Raw genomic sequence first — 24,125 nt, 5'->3', positions numbered from 1 at the left:
AATAGGAACGTGATTCTTTTTGATCGAATCTTTTCAAAACCAACTAACGAATGAGGAGTGACCGACGTGGTCTTATGAATTTTGTATTAGTCTCGACTTATATCGTCGGAGCAATGGGTAGTAATTTCCAATACAAAATACTCGATCGTCCGATGATAAGTTTTAAAAGCTAATGACGATATCGTTAACGTCACCTTGATTGTTTGATTGGTCTTTTTATTTAATGGCAAGAGGGGTTGTTTTTACGCCAAAGGTAACTTGTTGATGGTATGATGTGATTATTGGTCGAGCCATTAATAATTGATCGTTTGTTTGTCGGTGTCGGTGTCGGTGGATTACCTTCATAAGTTTCAGTTTAAGGGTACGTCGAGTAGCTGTAAGGGTAAGGATATGGGTTTTAGAACATCTTTACCTACCTAGACTACCTATAGTGTAGATGGGTTTGGGTAGGGTACGCAATACTACGAGTTGTTCAAAAGTTTGCCAACTTTTTCCTGACGGTTTACGTGTATTTTATTCTCAAGGAAACAAGGAGGTACATTTTAACCTCGAAGGGCAGATTTTAGGGTCAGCATAAAAGGCGAGATTTTCATGTACAGTGAAACTTCTTTACCTCGAACTATAGCTGCTCTTCATGACGATGAAAATGTGAAATATGAGGGCAATTTCAAAAGCTACCTACAACATTAAGTAGGTAGCTTTATATTTTATGTACATATAATCATGCGAGACAAATAAGATACAAAAAAAAGTTCTCGGTGTCCTAATTACCGGATGTTCTGTAATTTAACAGGTGTCGAATTATTCACTTGGTAAGGCAGCAAGCAACCCAAACTACGCTAGTGTGATGTGAATTGGCTTTTCCGATCGTGCAAGTTGAAGGGCCAAAGTCGTGGAATTTTTTGCGTGAATTTGAATAGATATTGCAAACGGGTTAAGTTAAGTGTGATTTGATTACCTAGGTACGTCATCTTATGAAAGTTTAGAAATAAAAGAACCAAAAGGGTCTTTTGCTACTTTAAAATTAAGAACAATCATGAATGGAAATGTTTAAAGTGCTATTGCGTCTTCAATTTTACTACTTTACAAAAAAAAAACATGCGCATAACCAAATTTATTAGACTTTGGAATTCCTATTCTAATATTGCTAATTTCCGAAATTGAAGTCACCAGAGCACTTGGAAAATTTCAACTGATCATAGCTCCTTTAATTTTGAAATTATGCTGGAACTATAAAGAAGACGTTTTTATGTGCTATTTTCTAGCTCTACTTTAGCGTTACCTATCTATAATAAAATTTAATAAACTTTGAATACTTCAGAATTCTGCTAGCGTCGACAAATCAATCAACTTCGATGTAGTTTGGGTTGCGGTATTACTAGCTGAAATTACTCGAAGCTGTTATAGAACAGCCAGTTTTTATTAGGGCACTATAACAGGGGGTATGCTGGTGCGCCATTTTTTCCGAAAGCGAATTTTCTAGAAGTCCAAAATTATGACATTTAGAGAAATTTTACAAGAGAGCTTTTTTGTAGAAAGTTTTCCAATTGACTTGCTACAGAAATCCTTGTTCACCCAACAATGTGATCATGCTCCACCCAAATTCTGGAAATAATTTCAACAATTCAAGATTAGAAATTGGGTGAAAACTAGAAATAACATTTTTTAGAATGAACAGAAAATTTGCCCCTGTGAACTAAAGATTAGGCAAACATACCGACGTATAGTACTCGTATTTAAGTGAGTGTTGCATAGCTTCTATGTGGAAAGTTCCATTTTCTACCTTGAAATAGTCTGTACCTACTTATATGTAGGTAATTGTACCTATTTGTATTTTATCAAGTACGAAACAGTTTTCATCAACTTTTTAATTTTTAAAAATGCTTGGGTACTTTTTCAACATTTTTTAAAGTTTTACCCTTATCTAATGATTTTTCGAAAAAAAAAACGCCATAAAATTTTCTAGTGTTCTAATTCGATGCTTATTTTTGTTTTGCTGAAAAATTTAAATACAGAAGCGTTCTTCCATTTTATTTGATACACTCTACTCCTTAAGAAGAAGGTAGGTAGGTAGGTAGGTAGGTAGGTAGGTAGTAGGTACATCCCAAGTAGCAGGAAATTTTTGGACTGGACAAAGCTTTATGGAAAGACCATTCGAAAATTTCCAATGAAGTACCTACCTAGTATAGCCAAAATTTCAAGCGGAAAAGTTAATTTTTGGAACTTTGGGAAATTTTTAAAAATCAATTCATAATTTCAGCCAAAAAGGTGAAAAAAATTAAAATTGCACCAAGACAATTTTTTGGAAAAATTTTTTGAGAAATGAATTTCCAATATGTCGCTGGGGGCTCCAAAACTTTTAAAAACGGCTTAAAACTATTCTTATAACCAATTTAAAGTGAGGGAACTTGGATGTGGGATAAAATAGGATAATCACCAAATTCAAAGTTTACGCTTCAGTAAAATGTCGAATTTTTTCGTCTTTTTTGATCTAATTCAGTGTTTAAAAATTTTCTCAATTTTCAAAAATGAACTTCAGCACCTGAAATTTTGGTTGATGGGGGTTTTTTTGCATTCTCTTTCGATTTGGATTTGTTGGATATAAAAATTTGCTGATTGTCCCTTGTTAAAAATAGAAAACACAATTCATTATAAAAAAAAATTGATTGAATATTTAGGCCTAAATGTTCATTCAATGAATGCACCTACCTACTTTTCCAAAGGCAGGTAATATTACATTTTTGAAAAAATTCCAAAAAAGTCTTTCGTCAATTTTTCTAGGGTGATGGGGAGGGGAGGGGAGGGGTGACACACTCACTTTAATTCAGTGAGATAAACATAAGCTGTTCTTAACCTAATTATTGCTTTTGCTTCCTTTTTTAAAGGGTCATAAAATTGCTTGTCTATAACAATTGTTAGGGTAAAACAGGGGGTTCTTATGGTTCAGGGGAAAAGTCTTACTTATGCCACCTGGTACCTTAACCCTAAAACAACCCAGTTCGTATAGAACACTGAACCCACAAGGTATAAATACCTATCTCAGTCTACCCAACTACTACTCTCCACAACTCGTCGTAAATCAATAATCAACACTCACATACAGATAAACGGATATATTCGTGTCTCTTATTTGATGTACAAATGCACTAGCGTTGCTACGACTAATACTAATACAGTGCAATAACTTGCAAGATTCTGCTGTTTAAAGAGGCGTTTCCTATACAGAGATGGCATGAGCCAGCGTTAAAAGCTCATTACTACTCATAAGAAGATAAAAGGAAACTGCAAGGCGGCTCGCTACGGCAATCTCGGCCGTCGTCTCCACTGAACCAGTACACCAGATGGCGCTGTACCGGTTGCAGTGTTGCCGCCTGCCTGGGCATCAAATTACCACTGTAGAGTGGTAACATGGAGTCCCAAGTACCCTCTACATAATGCCCCGGCTGGGTATAGCTCGGGGGCCCGTCTGGATACGCAGCCTAAAGAGGCCTACTCAGCGTCTCGTAGAGTACTTGGGCTCCCCCTGCCCCGCCTCGTAGTACAGATGTGGCCTACTCGTCCTAAGACCCTATCAGACCCTATCCGGCTACTCGTGCAGAATCTTGTAACAATACGCGAACTTAAGATTAACATATCTACACATGTTTACATGAAATCATAATCTAATTACATTACTATGCTAATCTTAATTTTACCATCATCCTTGGACTGGATCTTGACTGGAGCCCTGGAGCGCTTCACTGATCTGAACTGGAACCTGTGTTACTACTCAGGTGAGCTTCTCACTAATCTTGCTCTTTTGTTCTTTATGTTTCAGATTCTCGCTGGAATTCCTCTCACTGGAACCAGACTCAGGTAACTACTCATATTTCTACTCATAATTTACCTCAGAATGCTAACTCTTCATTCTTTTCACAGGTGCTGGCACTCAACACGTCTGGACCAGTTTAAACGTCTCAATTCCAGCTACTCACGTGATTACTTCCAGTTACTCATACGATTACTTGAAGCTGCTCATCGATACCTATCACGGGACGTAATATTTTTAGCCAAATTTTTGTAAAAAATGATGGCTATTGCGGTAGGCCCAACTTTGGATAAAAAGGTCGGGGGTCAAAAATTTTGATAGTTCTCGACGTTTTGAGCTCAAACTAGACGATTCCCGGTGTGTCAGTTTTTATATATATATATAGATATATATTTATATAGATATAAGTTTCACCGAAACTTGAATTTTTACATTTTATGACCTGGAACCTGTTCTAATTGATCAAATAAGGTCAAACTTGGGAAATGGGGTTCATTTAGGACCTAGAATTGACCCCCGAAGTTTCAAGGGTCAAAGTTGAAAATTACAGAAAGGTCATTTTTTTGGAGGGGCATAAAAAGGCCCCAAATGAACGAAAAAGGTCCAAAATCATACCATAGGTCAGTACTTCCATTGTGATCAACATATCCAAATTTCAGCTTCCTAGGTCATCCCCACCCCATTTTGGTTGGGAAAAACCACATTTTACCCCTATTTTTGACCCCCTCACCCCTAAAATTGAGCTAGGGGGTCCAAATTTTCAGCATACAATAAGAGGATGCCCCTTGAATGCTTTTTGCAGGATTCAACCTACCAACCTCATTTGACCCCTCTCCAAGGCCAAAAAAGTGGATTTTTGCGTGTTTTTTTACGTTTAGCCAGACCTACAGCCCCTCCAAATTGACCTAGAGGGTCCAAATTTCCACAGTACATTGGGAGGGTGTACCCGAAGTGCCTTTTGCAGGTTTCAACCTTCCAACCCCATTTGACCCCTCTCCAGGGTCAAAAAAGTGGATTTTTTCATCGATTTTACGTGTTTTTTGAAAATTTTGACATTTAGCCAAGCCTACAGCCCCTCCAAATTCACCTACAGGGTCCAAATTTTCACAGTACATTGGGAGGGTGTACCCGAAGTGCCTTTTGCAGGTTTCAACCTTCCAACCCCATTTGACCCCTCTCCAGGGTCAAAAAAGTGGATTTTTGCGTGTTTTTTGTCGTTTAGCCAGACCTACAGCCCCTCCAAATTGACCTAGAGGGTCCAAATTTTCACAGTATATTGGGAGGGTGTACCCGAAGTGCCTTTTGCAGGTTTCAACTTTCCAACCCCATTTAACCCCTCTCCAGGGTCAAAAAAGTGGATTTTTGCATCCATTTTACGTGTTTTTTGAAAATTTCGACATTTAGCCAAACCTACAGTCCCTCCAAATTGACCTAGAGGGTCCAAATTTTCACAGTACATTGGGGGGATGTATCGGAAGTGCCTTTTGCAGATTTCAACCTTCCAACCTTATTTGACCTCTTTCTAGGGTCAAACATGTTTTTTTGACGTTTAGGAAAGCCTATAGCCCCACCAAATTGACCTAGAGGGCTCAAATTTTCACAGTACAGTTGGAGGGTGTACCCGAAGTGCCTTTTGCCAGTTTCAACCTTCCACCCCCATTTGACCTGTTTCAGGGTCAAGACAGGTTTGTCACCACACTTTTTGAAGGAGGAAGAAGAGAGTTGGGCGAAGCCCGAGGGGGGTGCAGGGGGGACGGAGTCCCCCCGCGAATATAGGAAGGGAACAGCGGAAGGAGGGAGTTGGGCGAAGCCCAAGGGGGGTGCAGGGGGGCAGAGTCCCCCCGCTAACATAAGAAAGAAATCGCGGAAGGAGGGAGTTGGGCGAAGCCCAAGGGGGGTGCAGGGGTGACAGAGTCCCCCCGCTAACATAAGAAAGAAATCGCGGAAGGAGGGAGTTGGGCGAAGCCCAAGGGGGGTGCAGGGGGGACAGAGTCCCCCCGCTAACATAAGAAAGAAATCGTGGAAGGAGGGAGTTGGGCGAAGCCCAAGGGGGGTGCAGGGGGGACAGAGTCCCCCCGCTGACATAAGAAAGAAATTGCGAAAGGAGTAATTTGGGCAAAGCCCATGGGGGTGCAGGGGGGACAATGTCCCCCCAAAGGTAGGCGAAGCACAGGAGCGAAGCGAGGGTGCGAGTAGCTCAAGAGAAGCGCAGAACATGAAAATAAGATGTTTGTAGGACGTAATTGGGCAAAGCCCAAGGGGCTGCAGGGGAGATGAAGTCCCCCCAAACACAGGTGAAGCACATGAGCGAAGCGAAGGTGCGAGTAGTTCAAGCGAAGCGCAGAACACGAGAAAAAGACATCAGCAGGAGGTAATTGGGCGAAGCCCAAGGGGGGTGTAGGGGGGGACAACGTCCCCCCCAAATACAGGCGAAGCACAGGAGCGAAGCGAGGGTGCGAGTAGTTCAAGAGCCCTCAATGTTTCTGGCACAAAAATGCGGCTCTTACGTAGCGGCAGACTGCTACGACTTTTTTACTCTTTTTTACTCAAATTAGAGAAAAACTTTGTACTTTGTAATTTCGTTTTTCTTTTCATAGGTATCTCTCAGCTGTTCTGAGCTACTCAAGATTCGTACTTCAATACTCAAGTTCTCAAGTGGTATATTCGCGAAATAAAAACAGTTCACCTCAACACGTAAGCTTTTATTTTTATTTTTTTTTTTTTTTATCACATAAAGTAACTAATTTCGCCTCGTATATTTGGCTACTCAATGATCTTAATTAATTCCAAAAAACAATTCACAAAAACATTGCTACTCATTTGCCTGCACAAATCCACACAAAAATTCACACTTATTTACATTTCGGCATACTCTACTTATTAGCACGCCTCAAAATTCAATAAACAAAACTTCATCTTTTAATTTGGCAAATGGTAAAAACAAAAAAAAACAACAAAACAATAGTATATAAAAAAAATACAAACAAAACTGCTCTACTCGAAAAATTCTCTTTTCCTCGAGGAGCTTACTCGTAACAAATTACATCAGAAAATAAACAACAATAAAAAAAATTGAGACCACGATCGAGAAAAATAAAAATACAACATCAGAGGAAAAAAAATTTACAATTTTTGGAACTACTTTCGTTCACTACTCGTAATACTGCGACGAATCACGCGTGAGACAAATTTTACATCGAGAAAACAAAACTAAATAGACAGAGGCGACTCTTCGAAAAATTTTCACCGCATTTTAGCGTGCTTCTCTGCCATCATTCTGGTTCTGTTCGTTCTGAGGGTTTTGTCTTTCTTCCTGCGCCTCCAACCGCATTCGCTCGCGTCTCTCCGCCAGCCTGCTGCGACCTCGTCCAAATCCGGCCAATCCAGGTGCTCGTGGTATAGCCACCTGTAACTGTCTTCCTTCTTGCGCCGGCTGCTGGCGACTCGGTCCAGCTTGCGGCTGCTTCGGCGGCTCAGGCATCTGTCGATTCGCCTCGTTGACCAACTGCGCGGCTCGCTCGGGCAGTAACTGACGATCGATGCCAGGAAGATGTCTCATCTGGCGCTGCACTCTTTCGATAAGCTCTCGTTCGTGCACCTCTCTCTCCAGCCTTTCGCGTACGTTCCTTCTTTCGTATTCTGCCAAGGCTGCACGGTCTTGCCTCAACATCTCCTCGATTCGTTGAAGTTGGTTTGCTTGGAGCTGCTCCACCGGACGCGGCGGAGCCTGCTCCCGCGGAAACTGACCGTATCCCCATCTCCGCTCGACCGTTGCATATTCAAATATCCTCACTAAGGCCTCCGACGCTTGGTGCTCGTTTAGATACGGCGTCTCACCCCGGAACGTCGCTGGAGGACATCTCTCGATCGTTTCTTCTAATGCCTCCATATATACGTATCTGCCATCGAACTCCGCTCTCGTCGGTCCCTGCCGTAGGAAATCCCGCAACCGGACACGTATTTCCGGACAGTGCGGCCACGTCAGCGGAGGCACCATCAAGATGTGTCGCGTGCCCCGCCGATGCAGCGCGCGCCACAATTCGAGGATTCTCTCGGTTACGATTTCGAACGTTTGCGACTCCATACAAAACTGTCCTGCTGACATGACTACTCGCTGCGGTGCCCGTTGGATCAAACTCCGTAAGTTTCTGCACATGGTGGTAGTCGGGATTCGCGAGCCCGCAAGCGGATGTACGCTCCAAGCTCTTCTCGCCGCTACGTTTTGGTAGATCACCTCACTTACCACCGCATGCGCGAGAGCGTCTCCGATGACGACGAACGAGTTTATTACGTAATACGTAGCGCCTCCACGGTATACGCGACCCAAAATCCAAGCACCGCCGTCTCTCTGATAATACAAGTCGTCTCGTACGGTTAAATCATTGTTGATCAAAATTCCTCGGCTCTGCATCGACTGTTGAATCGTGTCGCGCGTGACCGGGAAAAACATACCTCGAACGTATCTCTCGCCGCGCGGCTCGTACCGAAACTCGGCCATCAGCCATACTGGCGCTGGTGGCGGCGGGCAATTTTCCAGCGGCTCGAAATAATCTTCTATCGGTCCGAGATCCATTCTTCCTTCACGTACTCTAGCGGCTTCTCGATCGTGATGTCGCAACGCTATTTCCATGTTTCGTCTAAACTCGCGCTCTCGTTCTTGAAAGGCGCGCTGCGCCCGTTCGCATGGTGTTAACTGCGCTAGACCAGGCTGCTGGTCTTGGAGAACTCGCTCTGGGCTCGGGGGCGGCGGCTGCTCAGGTGCCGGTACGTTCGGTAGTGGTGGTCTCGATTCAGGCTGCTCCTCAAACTCACTCGCATTTGCTGCAAGCTCGAGCGTCTCTTGACTCGACTGGGTAACTTCACCTTCCTCCACCAATTTCGACTCGCTTCGCGTCTGGCTACGAGTTTTCACTCCTTCAGGCGGCATTTCCGGCTTCTCGTCTTTCGCTACTGGTAGTTTACGCTTGACCGCCGGTTTCGTCGTCGCCGGTTTATGTTTCGTCGCCGGTTTCTTTTTTGTCGCCGTAACTTTTTTCTTCTTCGGTGGCGCTTTACTCTTCGATGTTGACTTGCGTTTTGTCGCTGCTCGCTTTCTTGACAATTTCGATTTTTTAGACTTCTTCGGCGGTGTTGACTCGGACGAACCTGAGTCCGAATCGCTGGACGAGCTACTCGACGACGACCGCTTCTTTTCGATCGACTCGACGCCGCTTACTCTTGATCCACGCGAGCTACTCGATACATCTGTCTTTTTGGACGAGGAATCACCCGTGCTCGTATCGCGCCTCCGTGACTCACTTGTACTACGCTGTGATCGACTCGCTGAATCGGACGCAGGTGTATTCGGCGTGGCGTACCGCGGCTGTGGTTGCTGCGTCGTATTTGGCGTGCACTCTTGATCTTTCACCCGCGCCTCGAGTACCGATTTTTTGACTACGTTTTCGGAATCCTGGGCCGTCTCAGTCTTTACCGCTGCTGTTTCGCTACGCGAGTCGAGTATCCTCTGAATTCTTTCTTCAAGGTCACCTCGCGCTGCTCTTTCTAAACAAATTTTTAGCGAAGCATAAATAACCGAATCCGGTATAACATCCTCTAGCTTAGGGCTTTTTGGCGAAGAGCTCTCTTTAGACGACTCTGTACTCGTTCTTTTACGTGACTCTCTTTTCGCACGCTCATCGTCAAATTGAGGGCTTTCACCGTCGTTACTCTTACCGTCCGTCTCGATTCCGTCCAGGTTTACGTCTGGTGTGTTCGGGACCGAAGACCGCTTCTCTTTCGACATCGATGGTTTCTCTTCGGTCTTTTGAGGCTTCTCGACTACCGCTTTCGCCGCCGGTTTCGTAGTTTCTTTCTTTTTCAGCGACTTTCTGGCTTCCAGATGCGCTCGCTCAGCTTCGTCGTTGACCACGTCGAACACGTCGTCGTAACTTATCTCGAGCTGCTCGAGACGTCTGTTGAGTTCAATCATCCTTTGCATCGTCGGATACTCGATACCTAAAAAAGAAATCCCCAGCGTCACATACCGGCTACTCACTATTTGCGATTCAGCGTTACTCAAATTCGTACCTGCTAACGACGGTAAAACGCTGATACCATCCAATACTTCGGATAATCTCACTTCTCTATCCAGCGCCTCTCTATCGATGTCGATCAAAACCATCATCCGTGCACTGTCGACCTGCGTGAATACTCTTTGTCGGTCTATCGCTTGCAGCGCCTCGTCGAAGTTCATGTTATTTTCTTCGATTTTTTCCGTAAATTGCCGGTAGCGCCGGTCGCGTTCTTCTCGGTTTATTCTAACTAATGACGTCTCGAAACCCCGTCTTTCAACTTCGGCTGCAAAAGCTTCCTCGGAGAGTTCTTCGACTGACCACACCCTGGGACCTTCATTCGCGAGTAACAGAGCGGCATTCTGTTCTAACGTCGCGGCTCTCTGCTGTACTTCAGCAAGTTCCAACCTGAGCTGCTCGATCTCAGTTTTCGCGCAATTTAGCTCGGTTCTGATTTGTTCGGCTTCCGCGCGCGGTGACTCGCTTAATGAACGCAGCAGCTCTTCGTTTCTTTCAATCAGCGACGTATTTTGCCGTATCTCGTTGACCAACTTCTCTCGCAACGAATCTTTTTCTTCTGCGTCCCATTTCGAGATCTCAGTCGTTCCTCCGCGTAGCTTCCTCCACGTCTCTGGATCTAACTTTCCTTTTTTCCGACATCCAGCCACGACGCAATCACCTGGCACTGGCGTATTCTTCTTCTCGACACATTTTTTATGAACTTGGTGGCCACAGGTAGCCGCATACGCCGTCGTGCTGGTCTTCTTCTTCTTAGGTCCCTCACCTATAGGCTTGCCACACAACTGGCATCGGAAAATTCTATAGTGAGTGGCCTCCGACTCCGACCCGCTAAACATAACGCAAAATGTTCGATTTTTACTACTCAATTCTTACTCGTGTAATTTTACTTCATTTTACAGCTATTCAAGATTTTTACCTTCCAGAATCGGTACTTTCGTCGCTATCATCCCAATTAGGCTGCTCAGTTTTATCGTCCTTTGTTGCCATCTTCTCAAGTCAAAAATATAGCTGCGAACAATTGAACAAGTACAGGTAAGTTTTCTTCTCACAAAAAATACATCAAGTTAGCTACTCGAAAATTAGCACATGTATACATCTACTACGCTACTCATAATTCCAAGTATCGTGCTCGTAATATTCCAACTCAACTCACCTATTTTTCAGCGTCAAAAAAAAAATCTTCGTCACACGAATCAACTTCAATTACAACGTCGAATACTTCAGCTGAAACAGGCAATCGAGACAAGTTACTACCTGAGCAGTTTACTTTCAACATGAGTACACAAAAGGTAGCGTAATTTACTCAAAAAGCTACTCGACGTGCCACGAAACACATTGGCTTATGCTAAGTTCTACTCACCTTTTTTTTTCAGCGTCAATAATTCTCATCAAACGATCAAAAAATAACACTCCGTCCAATAATCAGCTGAAACAGGTGACCAAATGAAATTAACACCAATCTCTCTCGTATTACACCTCGCTACTCAACATGCACATTTATGGTAACGTATTATTGTTAAAAAGCTACTCAATCACTTCTCTTACCTTTCCAATAAAAGCTTCGTCCAATCAAAATCGCAATTACTAGTCGAGAAAAGCTTTCTAGCAACTCAAAGGAATTTCCAACCTCAGCTTTCACCACGTTGCTGCTCGTTTTGTTCTTTTAGCTACGCAAAAAATACATTACATTACAATTCACGAGCACCGAGCTTATTATTTACACACGTGGTTACGTTATTTCAACCTACCATGCACACGCGACGAGAGCTTCTCGATTTTTGAAATTTCCACGTTTTTCGGCTAACTACGCACTCCAGATGTACGAAACACAATACTTCTCGGCTATGAACATAGAAAATCGCGTATTAATATTATTTTAAATTGAACTTACTCAGAATTCGGCAAGAATATTTCTGCTACAAAATTTTCCAACACCAAACATGCACGAAGCTGCTCATTTCGCGAAAAATCACCGTAATTCAAAATTTCTTACCTTAATCGAACCTCAAATACGATCACGAACACGAAAAATTACTTTTTATTCACCACCGATCGCAATTTACCGTAATAATTGCCAAAAAATCACGAAAAAAATTCACATTTCAACAATCAAGCATATTTCGACATATTTCACAACTCAACGCAAAACACAATAGCCAAACCATCTGCCTTTTCATTCGATCGAAATATTTTTCTTATCAGTTGGTTGCCTGTTACAATGCAACCGGCTCGTTGTATTCGGCTCGTAACCACTCCCCGCCTACTCGCTTACACGCAAAACGACTCTTTGCTTCGTTGCAATGGTACGAGGGGAGCTGTTCCTTTTCGTTCTCGTTGCGTTCGGTTTACCTCTACCCAGCGCCTACTCGCTAGTACACATAAATGTCTGCTGCTCGTAACCACGCGGTGCAGAGAGCCGTTCTCGCTTCGTTCTCGTTGTATTGCGTGTCTAACCACCCCCCGCCTACTCGCTTACAGTACTCTTTTCCTATAGCTCGTAGGCTGCTCGGGTAAAAACACTCTCGCTTTCGTTAGCCCAATTCTCATATAATAAAACCGATCAAAATATTTCCACGAGTAATTTTTTGAATAAAATAAATTATTTACAGGTAAAAAAAAAATTTACAGATTTTGACACTGCAGAGCAATGTCTGGAACTCCAGCTACTCAATCAACGACTCTACCTCGCAATATCATCGTAATTTAAGTACAACTCGACGAAATTTATTCTATGGTGAGATTCCAACTTCTCTAACGCAATAAAATTGGCTGTTTTCTTTTTTCGCCTTTTCATACTCGTTGGAGGTACGTAGTCAGGATCAGCTGATCCTGGTGGCGTCTCACCTGGCTTTAAAATTTTTGTACGTTTTCTCTCTTTATCTTTCTTTTTCGCATTTTCAATAATTTCTCCAGCTTTTTTACTCAAATTTACAGCTTTTTTTATACAGTTTTCGATTTTTTCATTCTCTTTATCATCCAACTTGCGTCTCGCGTGTTTTTTGAGTCTCTGAAATTCCTGTAGTTTCTTACTTTTATTTTTCTCAACTTCTTCGAGTTCTTTCTTACGCATTTCTCTAGCCAGTAGGCTGGCTGCTCTTTCCGCGATTTGATCATGTATTTTAAGGTCAGTGACCTCTTCTTCGACCTCTTCCTCAATTTCTGACTTCTCAATTTCTTTCGGCGTTACTTTCTCTCTTATTTTCTCAATTAGGGGTCTAGTATCGGTTTTTGACTGTAACTTAGGGTCATTTTTGAGCTTCTCTTGTTGTTCTAAACTCAGATAGATCGTCATTTGTCTGGCATTTACAATTTGCTCATCAGACTCATTAGCGATGCTTCTCACTCGGTACGCGTTATCGCCAACGTGTTTCATGACCATGTATGGTCCAAAACGCTTGGGAAACAGCTTTTTCGAGACCCCTTTGTCGTAGGAGCTCTGCCGGTGCTCTGTGAGCATAACTAGTTCCCCCTCCTCGTAACAAATGGGGTCACCCTTAAGTTTGTAAAATGCTACTTCGTCTCTAGATCTCTGTAGCTTCCTTCTCTCCCTAATGTACGAAATTAACGCCTGCTGCTCAGTCATTTCATCAACTCGTAGGTCTACTAATTCTTGGGTATACACTGCCTTACGTGCAAGCTTATCAGCTGCATGGTTATTACGATCAAAGCTTCTCGCGGGGGTGTGCTTTAATTCAAACTTCTCAAATTTTTCTTTCAATTCTAAAATTTCTTGAAAAATTTCGCGGTGCACAACTGGTTTTCGACTCGCATTCTTCCAGCTGTTGATTTTCCACTTCTCAACGTTATAATTTATCGCGGTTGTTAAATAGCACGAATCAGAAAAAATTTTCGCGCGTCTCGCACCTAACTTAAGCAACACCTTCATGGCTTTACTCAGAGCTACCGCCTCAGCTAAATTGTTGGTATTTCGGTACCTAGGGTGGTCGATCCTCTCAGAAATGTTGAACTCTCCATTAGGAGTCCAAGCCACCCCTATACCTGCGATGGCATCACTGGAGCCATTATTAGAGCAAGCTCCATCGACAGCAGCCCAATAATAACCATCTTCGTCTCTTATCAGGTTTGAGAGCTCAATGGGTTTCTCCATGAGCGTCTCGCTACTCACAGATTTAGGATTTTTTTCTAACATATCCTGCTGCAGCTTCTTGAGCAGGTACTTCGAATTTAACTTAGCCAATTTGGTTGGCATGTTGGCAGAAAACTCATCTTCGATGCCCCATACCACATTCGGTTTTATGCCATACTCAGTAGGGGTATTGTTTATCTCCGACTCAATTTTCTTGACATGCACGTGCCAACCATGGTGAGTATACTCATCATTCTCCGGCTCATTGTTCAATTTTGCTCGCAGTCTATCACCAATTATGCGCATCATGCGCTCAACCAGTGATGACTGCGGATTGTACGTCGTCGTATGGCCTACTTTTACGCCATTAGCTTTGAGCATCTCATTCCAGCTTTCGCTTCTAAACTGAGTGCCATTGTCCGTGATCACTTTACGAACTTTATGACCGAGCTTCTCGATATCTTCTAGTACTAACTCCATAGCGTGCACAACTGTCTCAGCTGGAATCGACTCCAATGGAATTATCCAAACTTTCCCAGTAAAAACGCACTTAGCTACAAACATGTATTTTGGTTCTCCTTGCTCATTCGCGATTGGTCCACATAGGTCTGCCGAAATGACATCCGCTATGTTGAACGCCTCAATTTGAGAAAATTGCAAGCGCTTCTTCTCGCTATAGCCTTTGGTTTTTCGACAAGTAATACACTCACTTGTGATAATCCGTGTAGTTTTTACAATATTCGGCGAGTAATAAAGTCTCTTAAATACTGCCTCCAATTTGTGAGCTCCAATATGACCATACATCTCATGCAGGTATACAATGGTATCCCTGAATAACTCATCAGGCATTACTGGAATTCTCGAGCCATCTTTGAACTTTCTGTAGAGCAACTCTTTGTCTTTCTCTTTGATCACTGCATACTTCGCCTGAATTCTTCTCTTAGACTCTAACTGCTTTGCAGTCATATCAAGCTCAAGAGCGTTCAGTTTGCGCACAATCTTTGTACACATCCTATCACGACTCTGGAAGATGTCCAAGCGTCTCAAGTGATCCAAGATCTCATCTTTGACCAACTCTACAAATGATACGTTTAACGGTATCATGTTGGACCAATTTGTATCGTAAATTGTCAACTCAGGCGCCTGAATTCCATACCATTGACCACGTACTTTGTGTTTCAAATTGTACGTGAGATCGTAACAATTCAACTCTGTTATCCAGCCAGCCGCTTTTCTATGCACCTTAGCCAGAGTTGTAAACTTGTGCACGACTGACTGGAGGTCTCCTCTCACATGGATGCGTCTCCCATGAAGCCACAACTGCAGCTTATTTATTACTCGAACCAAAGCATACATTTCGCGCTCAATTAACGTGTAATTTTGTTGATGTTGTTTAAACGCGCTACTCACAAACATTACAATTTTATCTTCTCCTTTGATGTTTTGGTACAAAACACCATTGATCGAATGCTCAGTGGAGACTGTGTCCAAATACATGTCTTCTCCATCTACCGGTGACATAAGCTCAAATTCTTTGGTAAACTCCTCAGTTAATTTGTCTACCGCCTCTTCTTGAGCGGTGCCCCATATAAATGGTACACCTTTTCGAGTTAAATCATAAAGAGGCCTCACTATGTCTTGGTAATTAGGAATGAAGCGACTATAGATACTGGTTAGGCCAATCAAAGCCAACACGTCTCGTACATTGGCTAACTTTACTTTACCAGTTCTAACGTTTGTCTTCTTTTTCAGATACTCCATGTAACCTTCGATTTTTTTACTCTGTTTCTTTATACTTCTAGTTGAAATGTTGAAGCCAAGGTGGTCAGTGGAGCTTGCGAAGAACTTACATTTGTTGGCATTCAGTCTCAATCCGTTATCACGCAAGATGCCAAATATATAAATCATCAACTTCAGCATCTCGCGGAAGGTAAGTGACCTCAATAGCAAATCATCTACGTATTTTGTCACTCCCTCCATATCCGGTATAATTAAATTAATAACTTTTACAAATTCCGCAGACGATATTTTCAGACCGTATGGCAACCTAATCATTTGATATACTCGGCCATCGACCTTGAAACCACAATATTTGCGCGACTCTGGGTGCAACACAAGCTGCCAAAAGGCTGTAGTAAAATCCAACGTTGTGAAAAAACGAGCGTCTCCTTCTGAGGTAATAATTCTATCTAAGAGGCCCGCCTCATTGTAATTAATCTGTAACATAGGATTTAACTCTACTGGATTCAAACATAGCCTAACGCTACCGTCCTTCTTCTCGTTAGGCACCAAAGGGTTAATGTAAGTTGTGTCAGACGCCTCGGCTACCTCCTGCTCGATCATATCAGCTAAGGCACGCCTGATCTTGTCTAACTGCTTGTTTGAAGGTGTATACTTTGGGCCTACGAAGTTCGGAATTTTGTTGGGGTCAACGAACTTTAATTTGACCATTGCCCCAGTGTATTTTCCAGGAAAACGGCTAAAAATATCTTTAAATTGGAGTAGCTCCTCCAGCGCCTCGTCCGACTCAGCTTTCGTGATTCTTCCTTCTCGTACCGCCTCACCCAAATACCTCTTAAGATTTCTCTCAAAGATATCTGGACCATCATCCTTAGGCCTACCGTCTCTTCTAAAAAAACTATGTAGGTCTGCTCGAGATACAATCTCAATGGACTCAGGTTCGTACTCGTCTACAATCTGAATTTGGTTTGCAGAAACATCCTCCTCCCTGTACTCACTTCTCTTTACAAAAGCTACTTCTTCTGCTCTGTTCGTACCTGGGGGCTTACATTTAGCAGTACCTGTTTTCATGTTTGTAGTTATTTCGAGCTTCTCGAGTGATTTGGAACCAATCAGTAACAACTTATTGTCACCAGGCATCACAAAAAATGGCACCTTAATTTTGTGCTTACCGAACTTTAGAGGCACTACTATCGCTTTCTTCCAAGTTCTCACCGTTTGATTGTTCGCTAGTCTGCATTGCAATACTCTTTTCAAATGAATAAACTCGATTTTATCTTTATAATTATTTATTAACATATTTGCACATGACTCAGACATTATGTTAGGTGTAGCACCGGAATCCAATTGTACATATAATTTTAAATCAGCAAACCACAATGGCACCACACAAGACTTCGCTTCTTCAAAGTTCTCGATCTGGCTTCTCACCAGTGGCTCGACAGTACTTGGATCCGTACGCTTCTCATCAATTACGTCATTTTCCAGCGGGCTGCTCTGAACTGCATCCGCCTGATTGACCGTAACTGCTTCTTGATTGACTCTTGCCCCATCCGATTGCGTTGATTCTTCTTCTCCAGAACTTTCTTCGATGGCTTCGCCTTTTTTGTTCTTCCAGGCTTTACACACCATTTTCACTTTCTTCTGCCAATCAGGTGACAGCTTAACTTCCATCTTGGTGAGGTCTTCAATGATTTGCGCCAATGGCCGGCTACTCTCTGGCATTTTTGCTTTTGTTTTCTCAACCGACTCTCTAGTGGTTACCAAGTAATCACCATCCGGCTCAGTAACAACTTCCGCAGACAAGTTCGTGCTTGTTTCGACACATAAATTCTCTGAATTAAAAACTGACTTTTTTGGCTTAAACTTGTAATTGTAGCACTTTTTCAACTCGAATAATAGGTCTTTCTCGCCAGTTTCGTTAGGCATGTATCTACTCCCTTTCTTTTGAAGTCTGTTATCTCGCGGAATAATCTTGCCATCTTTGTCAGGTTGAAACTTCAACCTGCCATCTTCAAGCTTGTTCAGTCTAATGAACACTGCTGCCGGCGACCACCACAATGTGACGGTTTCATTGTCACAAACTTCCTCAAAGATTCTCCTCCAAGCATAATAACGTTTCGCCGTCACTCCTCGATTGTTTTTTCCAGCTGGAAAAATCATGGGAAAAAGCAACTTAATATCTTCAATGCCTTTCTCCTTCAGAGTGAAAACTACTTCTCGAAGTATGCGTCTCATATGGCTATCTCAAATACTTCCTTTATTTATTTCATACGTGCCCAATGACAAAATTACTCTTTTTTTTAGTAAATTCTCTTTTTTTGACATGTTCACGCACGGTTGCCATCGTACAGTTCTCAGAAATTTTTTCAACGCTACTCTTGCTTTCTTTCTTAGCATTGTCTCCGCTACCGTTGTTTTTAGCTCTAGCTTTCGTGATTTCAATTAATAATTGCGCGAATGCGTCGCCAACTAAGTCAAACTCTTCGTAGGGGAGATCGGGCTCGGGGGGGGGGGGGCTGTGGCTTTTTTCTTTTTTAAGCCTGCGTCACGTCGTCGTTTAAAGACGACGTCTGATAACCATCATCCGACACCTCATCCTCAGAGTAAGGTGGATCATCCGGATTCATCTCAGAATAACCTGCATCAGCCTCGTTGGTGGTACCACCGTCTCTCGTTCTACGATCACGTCCAGTGCCACCTTTGTTCTCATCTCTTTTCGAATTTGAGCCAGAAGCTGCGGCTCCGGAGTCGTTAGTACGTCTTCGCGAATCTTCTCTGTTATCGCGGCTATCTCGGGAGTTGCGAGTATCATCGCGATTGCGCGTTCGGTTGTCACGGTTATCCCGTGAGTCGCGGTTATCACGTGTATCGCGGTTGTCACGTGAGTCTCGATTGTCACGCGTATTTCGAGCGTCTCGGTTATCTGATCTAGCTCTATCATCTCTACGGCCATTGTTGTCGTTTGACCTATAATTACCACCAGTATTGTTGCGTCTCGTATCCACTGAATTTGCTCTAGCGCCATTGTTGTTACCAACGCCTCTCTGCCAGTTATCATTCTTACGATTTCTACGATTGACTTGAGGTTGAGCATTATCTTGAACTCTGAGCTGCAAGTTCGGTACTCCTTCAATGAACTCCTCGTTTTGAGTCATTTCTATGAGACGTCTTGCAAACAGAACAATATCGTTACGCTCCTCATTCGTTATTCTGGTTCTCAATATTGGATTGATTCGCGGATAGACGGCATTTATCATTTGCCATTCGGTGGTTTGCACATTCGAGACTACTCGCAACCAGCGCAGCGCAACTGTTGCCATATCAGTAGAACGTGTAGCAGGAAGTACTACTGCTCTAACGTGACTCATTGCATCTTCCTGACGCTGCTGGCTCCACATTGCTTGCAAGAACGATTGTCTCAACGCTTTGTATGATTTTTTGGTACCGGTGTTCGCTTTCCAGGTAGCCGCTTTCGGGTGTGTTACTAGTTGCCTAAACATACTAATATACATCGTCTCATTCGCATACATACTCTCCATTGCCTCCTCAAATTGGCGCACGAAGAGATGCGGCTCAAACTCATTACTTTCATCGTAAATAATTTTCAAAACTTGCAGCGTGCCTAACTTTGCTGCACAATTTCCCGCACCGTAATTGATATTCTCGTTTAACGGCTAGTATGCAATTCTCAGCCCTAAGGCATTGCATTGCATGGATCTTATCAATTCAGCTTCGCTTCTCTGAGGTTGCGCATTGTTACTCAAGCTTCCGAACGAATCTCCTCGACCCTCAGGTCTCGATTGCGCACTGTTCGATTGCGCATTGTTCGTTTGCGCATTATTCAACTCAAATCTCACATCTTGCTGCGAAGCTTGTTGCGGTCTCATTTGGGGACCCTGCTGCCATCTTGCAGGAATGTCCTGCCACTGAAAGTGGTTGTCAAACCCGAATCTTCGGCCATCGGGTGGTACAGGGTCACTTTGAGGAATGTTAGGGCCGGTTTGAGCTTGTGAGAGTGGCCTCCCGCCTTGCGACGCCTCAGCCTGACGCTCATTTTCCAACTCAACGACTCTTTGCGTCAATAATCGAATTAGACCAGCGTCTCGCTGTCTCGCTTGTCTTTCAACACAAATCTCATCGGCCAGCACCGCAACCGCGTCCATCGTTTGCGTCATTCTCAGACCTTCATTATTGATTTCATCACCGATACGATTTATAAGCCTAGAGTGATTGGTACCCCATGCCTGCGCCATTTGGCGCATTCGAGCGGTACTCGCTGTGTCTCTGTCGGTTATATTATTTTGAATTTCGCGGTATATTGTTTCCAAATCAACGCGAGTGCGCGATAATTCAGTCTCAATACCTTCGGCTCTGTGGTCTAAGATTTCGCAATTATCGCGCAAATTCGGTATTTGCGCATTAACGTACGCATCGGTAGCGGTCTCCGGTCGTCTATTTTCTACTTGGATTAGCTGATGCTCAACGCCTAAATTCACCGGCCTAAAATCGAATCTTCGAATAGCTACATTCACGCTCGGACATGCGCGTGTAACTGCTGGTCTAGTCATTGTTTCAACTTCTTGTTGAAAATTATTTTGAGCTCGTCGCGACTCGTCTCTAGTGCCTACCGGTGGCTGAACATTTACGAGGGGGTCTACAGCAGAGTAGGGGGGAGGTGCACTCGGATCCCTAGGTCTATTCTCGGATGGTAAAAAACCACCAAACAACATCTCTTGGGGCCTAGCTCTTACGTTATTTAGGCTCAGCTCCCTAAATCTACTCGCCATTTGCGCTTGCGCTTCTTCCTCAATGCTCATAGTGACATCTTCGATCGTCACTCTAGCGACAGGTTCGCTGCTCGCTCTTACACTTCGAGGGGGTGGTAGGGGGCTGATGCGCCTCGCAACGGGCCTTTGCACCGCACCTTGACTACCACTGGATTCACGACGCGATTCGGGGTTGTCTGAGACAGTCACTGTTCGTATAGACTCCCTAGAACTCGATCGCCTCGGATTAATTGTCCTATTCAGTAAATCTTCAGCTTGCAGGTTTTGACCTGCAGCTGAATCGACATTGTCTTGGTTTAAAACTTGCTGTACATCAGCATCGAGACTGTCCAACAGGCTTTGCATTGGGTTAGGCTCAGGTCTACTCACGACAGGTTCAGACTCAGCATTATTTTGCACATTTGGAGCAGGTTCGTTCCTGCTCGAATTTGCCAAATTGGACATTGCTTGATGCATGTTCAATTCTGCTTGCGCCTCTGCCTCGTCTCTACTCGTCTCACTACTCTCACCTTCAAGCCTCGCTTGCTTTCTAGGTGCCTCCGAGCCTGCATTATTCTCATTTCTTCTTCTCGGAAAAGTTTCATGAATTCTTTGAGTACAGGCTACTGCCGCATCTCTCGGTTGTCTTTGAGGGATTTGGGAAGCACTAGGAGTAGCTACACGATTGCCATTAACGTTAGAGCCTATATTACGACGATAATCCTCTAATGATTCTAAATTATTTCCAGAATTCGATCTGCTCAAAGAATTAGAGGAGCCACGTCCACCTCTGTTGGAACTCATTTTACTCAAAAATCAGGTAAATAATACTCAAATTAGGTAGGTAAACTTCCGTTTACGCAAGAAAAATCCGGCTAAACAACGTCTACTTTCTTTGTTGCAGGACAGAACTGCATACAAATCAAGCAGGAATGGACTTGACCAGGTTAGTACAATCTTGCACAAAAGTGCAAATTTTCACTTTTTCACTACAAAAAACACTTCGCGCATTACGAACGATCGCGAATAAACGAATAACTTAACGAAATAATAAAACATTCACCACTAACCTGGTTACACATGGGTTTGTCCGATCCGTATCCGAGCAACTTCGTTCCACTTTGCACAGTTATGCAAACTTTCACTTCTCAACCTGCTCAGAACTTCTCAGAAAGAAACACCACGTTTATGGCGCCAATGTTAGGGTAAAACAGGGGGTTCTTATGGTTCAGGGGAAAAGTCTTACTTATGCCACCTGGTACCTTAACCCTAAAACAACCCAGTTCGTATAGAACACTGAACCCACAAGGTATAAATACCTATCTCAGTCTACCCAACTACTACTCTCCACAACTCGTCGTAAACAGAGTTGGCGCGATTCGAATCGCGTGAAAGAATCGAGAAAGAATCCGATTCTCACGATTCGAATCGGATTCGAATCGCGGTTCCCCAAGTCAAAAGAATCGGGAAATGCAGGAATCCGATTCCCTTTTATAGAGAATCGCACCTTCTCGATTCCCTGCGATTCCTTGCAGGTGTTAAAACAGTAAAATGTACTGTTTTTAATGGATTTTACTGATGCATTTGCATTTTGTAGTTCGGGACTGATGACATTTTTTTAAAGGTTGGCTGTTGTGTGAAAATATTGCGAATCAGTGATTCTATGCAGTGAAAGAATCGCGTAATGAAAGAATCGGATCCTCTTTAATGGAGAATCGCGCCTTCGCGATTTCCTGCGATTCCGTGCTTACAGCAATAAATGAAAGAATAGAACATGCAAAATGATCATATACCTAGTTGGGGAAATTACTAATTTCATTTCAAATTCATTTGTCAAGTCCCGAAGTTGAAAAAAATTAGTATTTGCCCATTTGGGAATCGGAATCGGAGGGAATCGAGAACTGCTAAAGAATCGGATTCAGAACCGGATTCGCTTTGTGAAAGAATCGAGACTAGAGAATCGCGATTCTCCCATGTACGAGAATCGTAATTCAGGAATCCGATTCTGACCAATCCAGGAATCGCGCCAACTCTGGTCGTAAATCAATAATCAACACTCACATACAGATAAACGGATATATTCGTGTCTCTTATTTGATGTACAAATGCACTAGCGTTGCTACGACTAATACTAATACAGTGCAATAACTTGCAAGATTCTGCTGTTTAAAGAGGCGTTTCCTATACAGAGATGGCATGAGCCAGCGTTAAAAGCTCATTACTACTCATAAGAAGATAAAAGGAAACTGCAAGGCGGCTCGCTACGGCAATCTCGGCCGTCGTCTCCACTGAACCAGTACACCAGATGGCGCTGTACCGGTTGCAGTGTTGCCGCCTGCCTGGGCATCAAATTACCACTGTAGAGTGGTAACATGGAGTCCCAAGTACCCTCTACACAATTCAATTTTTTCTTTTTCTTACGCATCATCTCTACATGAATAAGTAGATATCTCGTATTTTTATCATTTCACAAAATTTAATCGTCATTGTTCATCAAAATCCTAATCCTTCTAAATACTATTGATTTCCTGGATACAATTTTACAGTAGGTACGACGACGATAATCGAATAAAATACTATTATAAATATTTACTTTAGCTTTTTTGCTCTTAACGAGCGGAAAATTTCCAAATAAAACACAATCAAGAAACTAAAACAAAAAAGTTTGTTGCGAAGCCGAAAAGGACTTAAAAGTTTTTATGATACTACAGATTCTTTAAGCTTTTTCTCCGTCTTTCTCATTTTCCAATACTAAATCGATTTTACACCGAAAGACCACAGAATCTTAAAAATGCCATAGTACAGTAAAAGGCGGGCAAATACAAATTTAACCAAGACCTATTATCTGCCTCCCTCGAGAGTCGTATCGGCTTAACCGTATTAACAGGATTTGGCGCGTTGCGAGAAATTTGACATTAGTCTACCTAAGACTATACGACTACGAATATCATGTACCTACTACCTACCTATATTGTATAGCTTATACTTATATGTACTTACCTACTTTCAGTTTTTGCTTCGTATAAAATCGTAGGTATTCTTGTTTCTTGTCTGTCCGCGCAACTGTAGTAATTCTTACTCCCCCAGTCCCCCTCCCCATCAAAAAATACCTACCTACTCGAAGGTTTTTCTTTTAGAAAAATAAAACGCGACTTTTTTTGTAGCACTATTTTATTTATAATTTTGTTTTGTTTTTTTCTTTCAAAGCCTTAAACACTCGAGTCTAATACAAATGTAAAAGTAATTGTGCAAAAATCAAATAAAATTTAAATTAATTCGAAATTTATACTTAACGAAAATTTACTATTCTAAAATTACTTTTAAACTAACGGTTTAGAATCTGTACAACATCGTGATGATTTTTTTTTTTTTTGAAATTAAATCAAATGTACCTTGTAATTTTAATTTGTGTTTTTTCATGCCGTACTGCGGGAATACCTTTGAGGTGTAATACTAAATTCTTTGTTGTTTCGATTCTAAACCGTAGGTATTGAAATCACAAAAAAATTATTCTTAACTTAATTAATTAAAGTACAATCTTCGATGTAAAATTTCTCTTAATTTTGTAACCTCATTTCGTAACAATAAAAATAACGACTTGGAGCCTTAAACTTAAAAGTAACAAAATTCTTTGGAGTAATAAGTAAGTC

General features: G+C 42.6%; 1 protein-coding gene across 2 annotated transcripts; it reads right to left on the bottom strand.

The window, feature by feature from the left end:
• Positions 1 to 6,503: 6,503 nt before the first annotated feature.
• Positions 6,504 to 11,090, bottom strand: LOC135832535 (uncharacterized). Of its 2 annotated transcripts, XM_065345839.1 has the most exons (5): positions 11,033 to 11,090; positions 10,796 to 10,887; positions 9,875 to 10,707; positions 9,521 to 9,802; positions 6,504 to 9,349 (listed from the first exon to the last, which is right to left on the bottom strand). In XM_065345839.1, the coding sequence occupies exons 2-5, from the start codon at positions 10,864 to 10,866 to the stop codon at positions 7,062 to 7,064; spliced, it is 3,474 nt and encodes a 1,157-aa protein (XP_065201911.1). In that variant the 5' UTR covers positions 10,867 to 10,887; positions 11,033 to 11,090; the 3' UTR covers positions 6,504 to 7,061. The 2 variants fall into 2 exon arrangements, with proteins under 2 accessions (XP_065201911.1, XP_065201910.1); XM_065345838.1 differs by having other exon boundaries at positions 9,521 to 10,707.
• Between the last annotated feature and the right edge of the window lie 13,035 nt (positions 11,091 to 24,125).

This window comes from Planococcus citri, chromosome 1, assembly GCF_950023065.1.
Source record: "Planococcus citri chromosome 1, ihPlaCitr1.1, whole genome shotgun sequence".
NCBI lineage: Eukaryota > Metazoa > Arthropoda > Insecta > Hemiptera > Pseudococcidae > Planococcus > Planococcus citri.
Note: the sequence above shows the minus strand (reverse complement) of the source record. Positions and strands in the feature narration are given on the sequence as shown.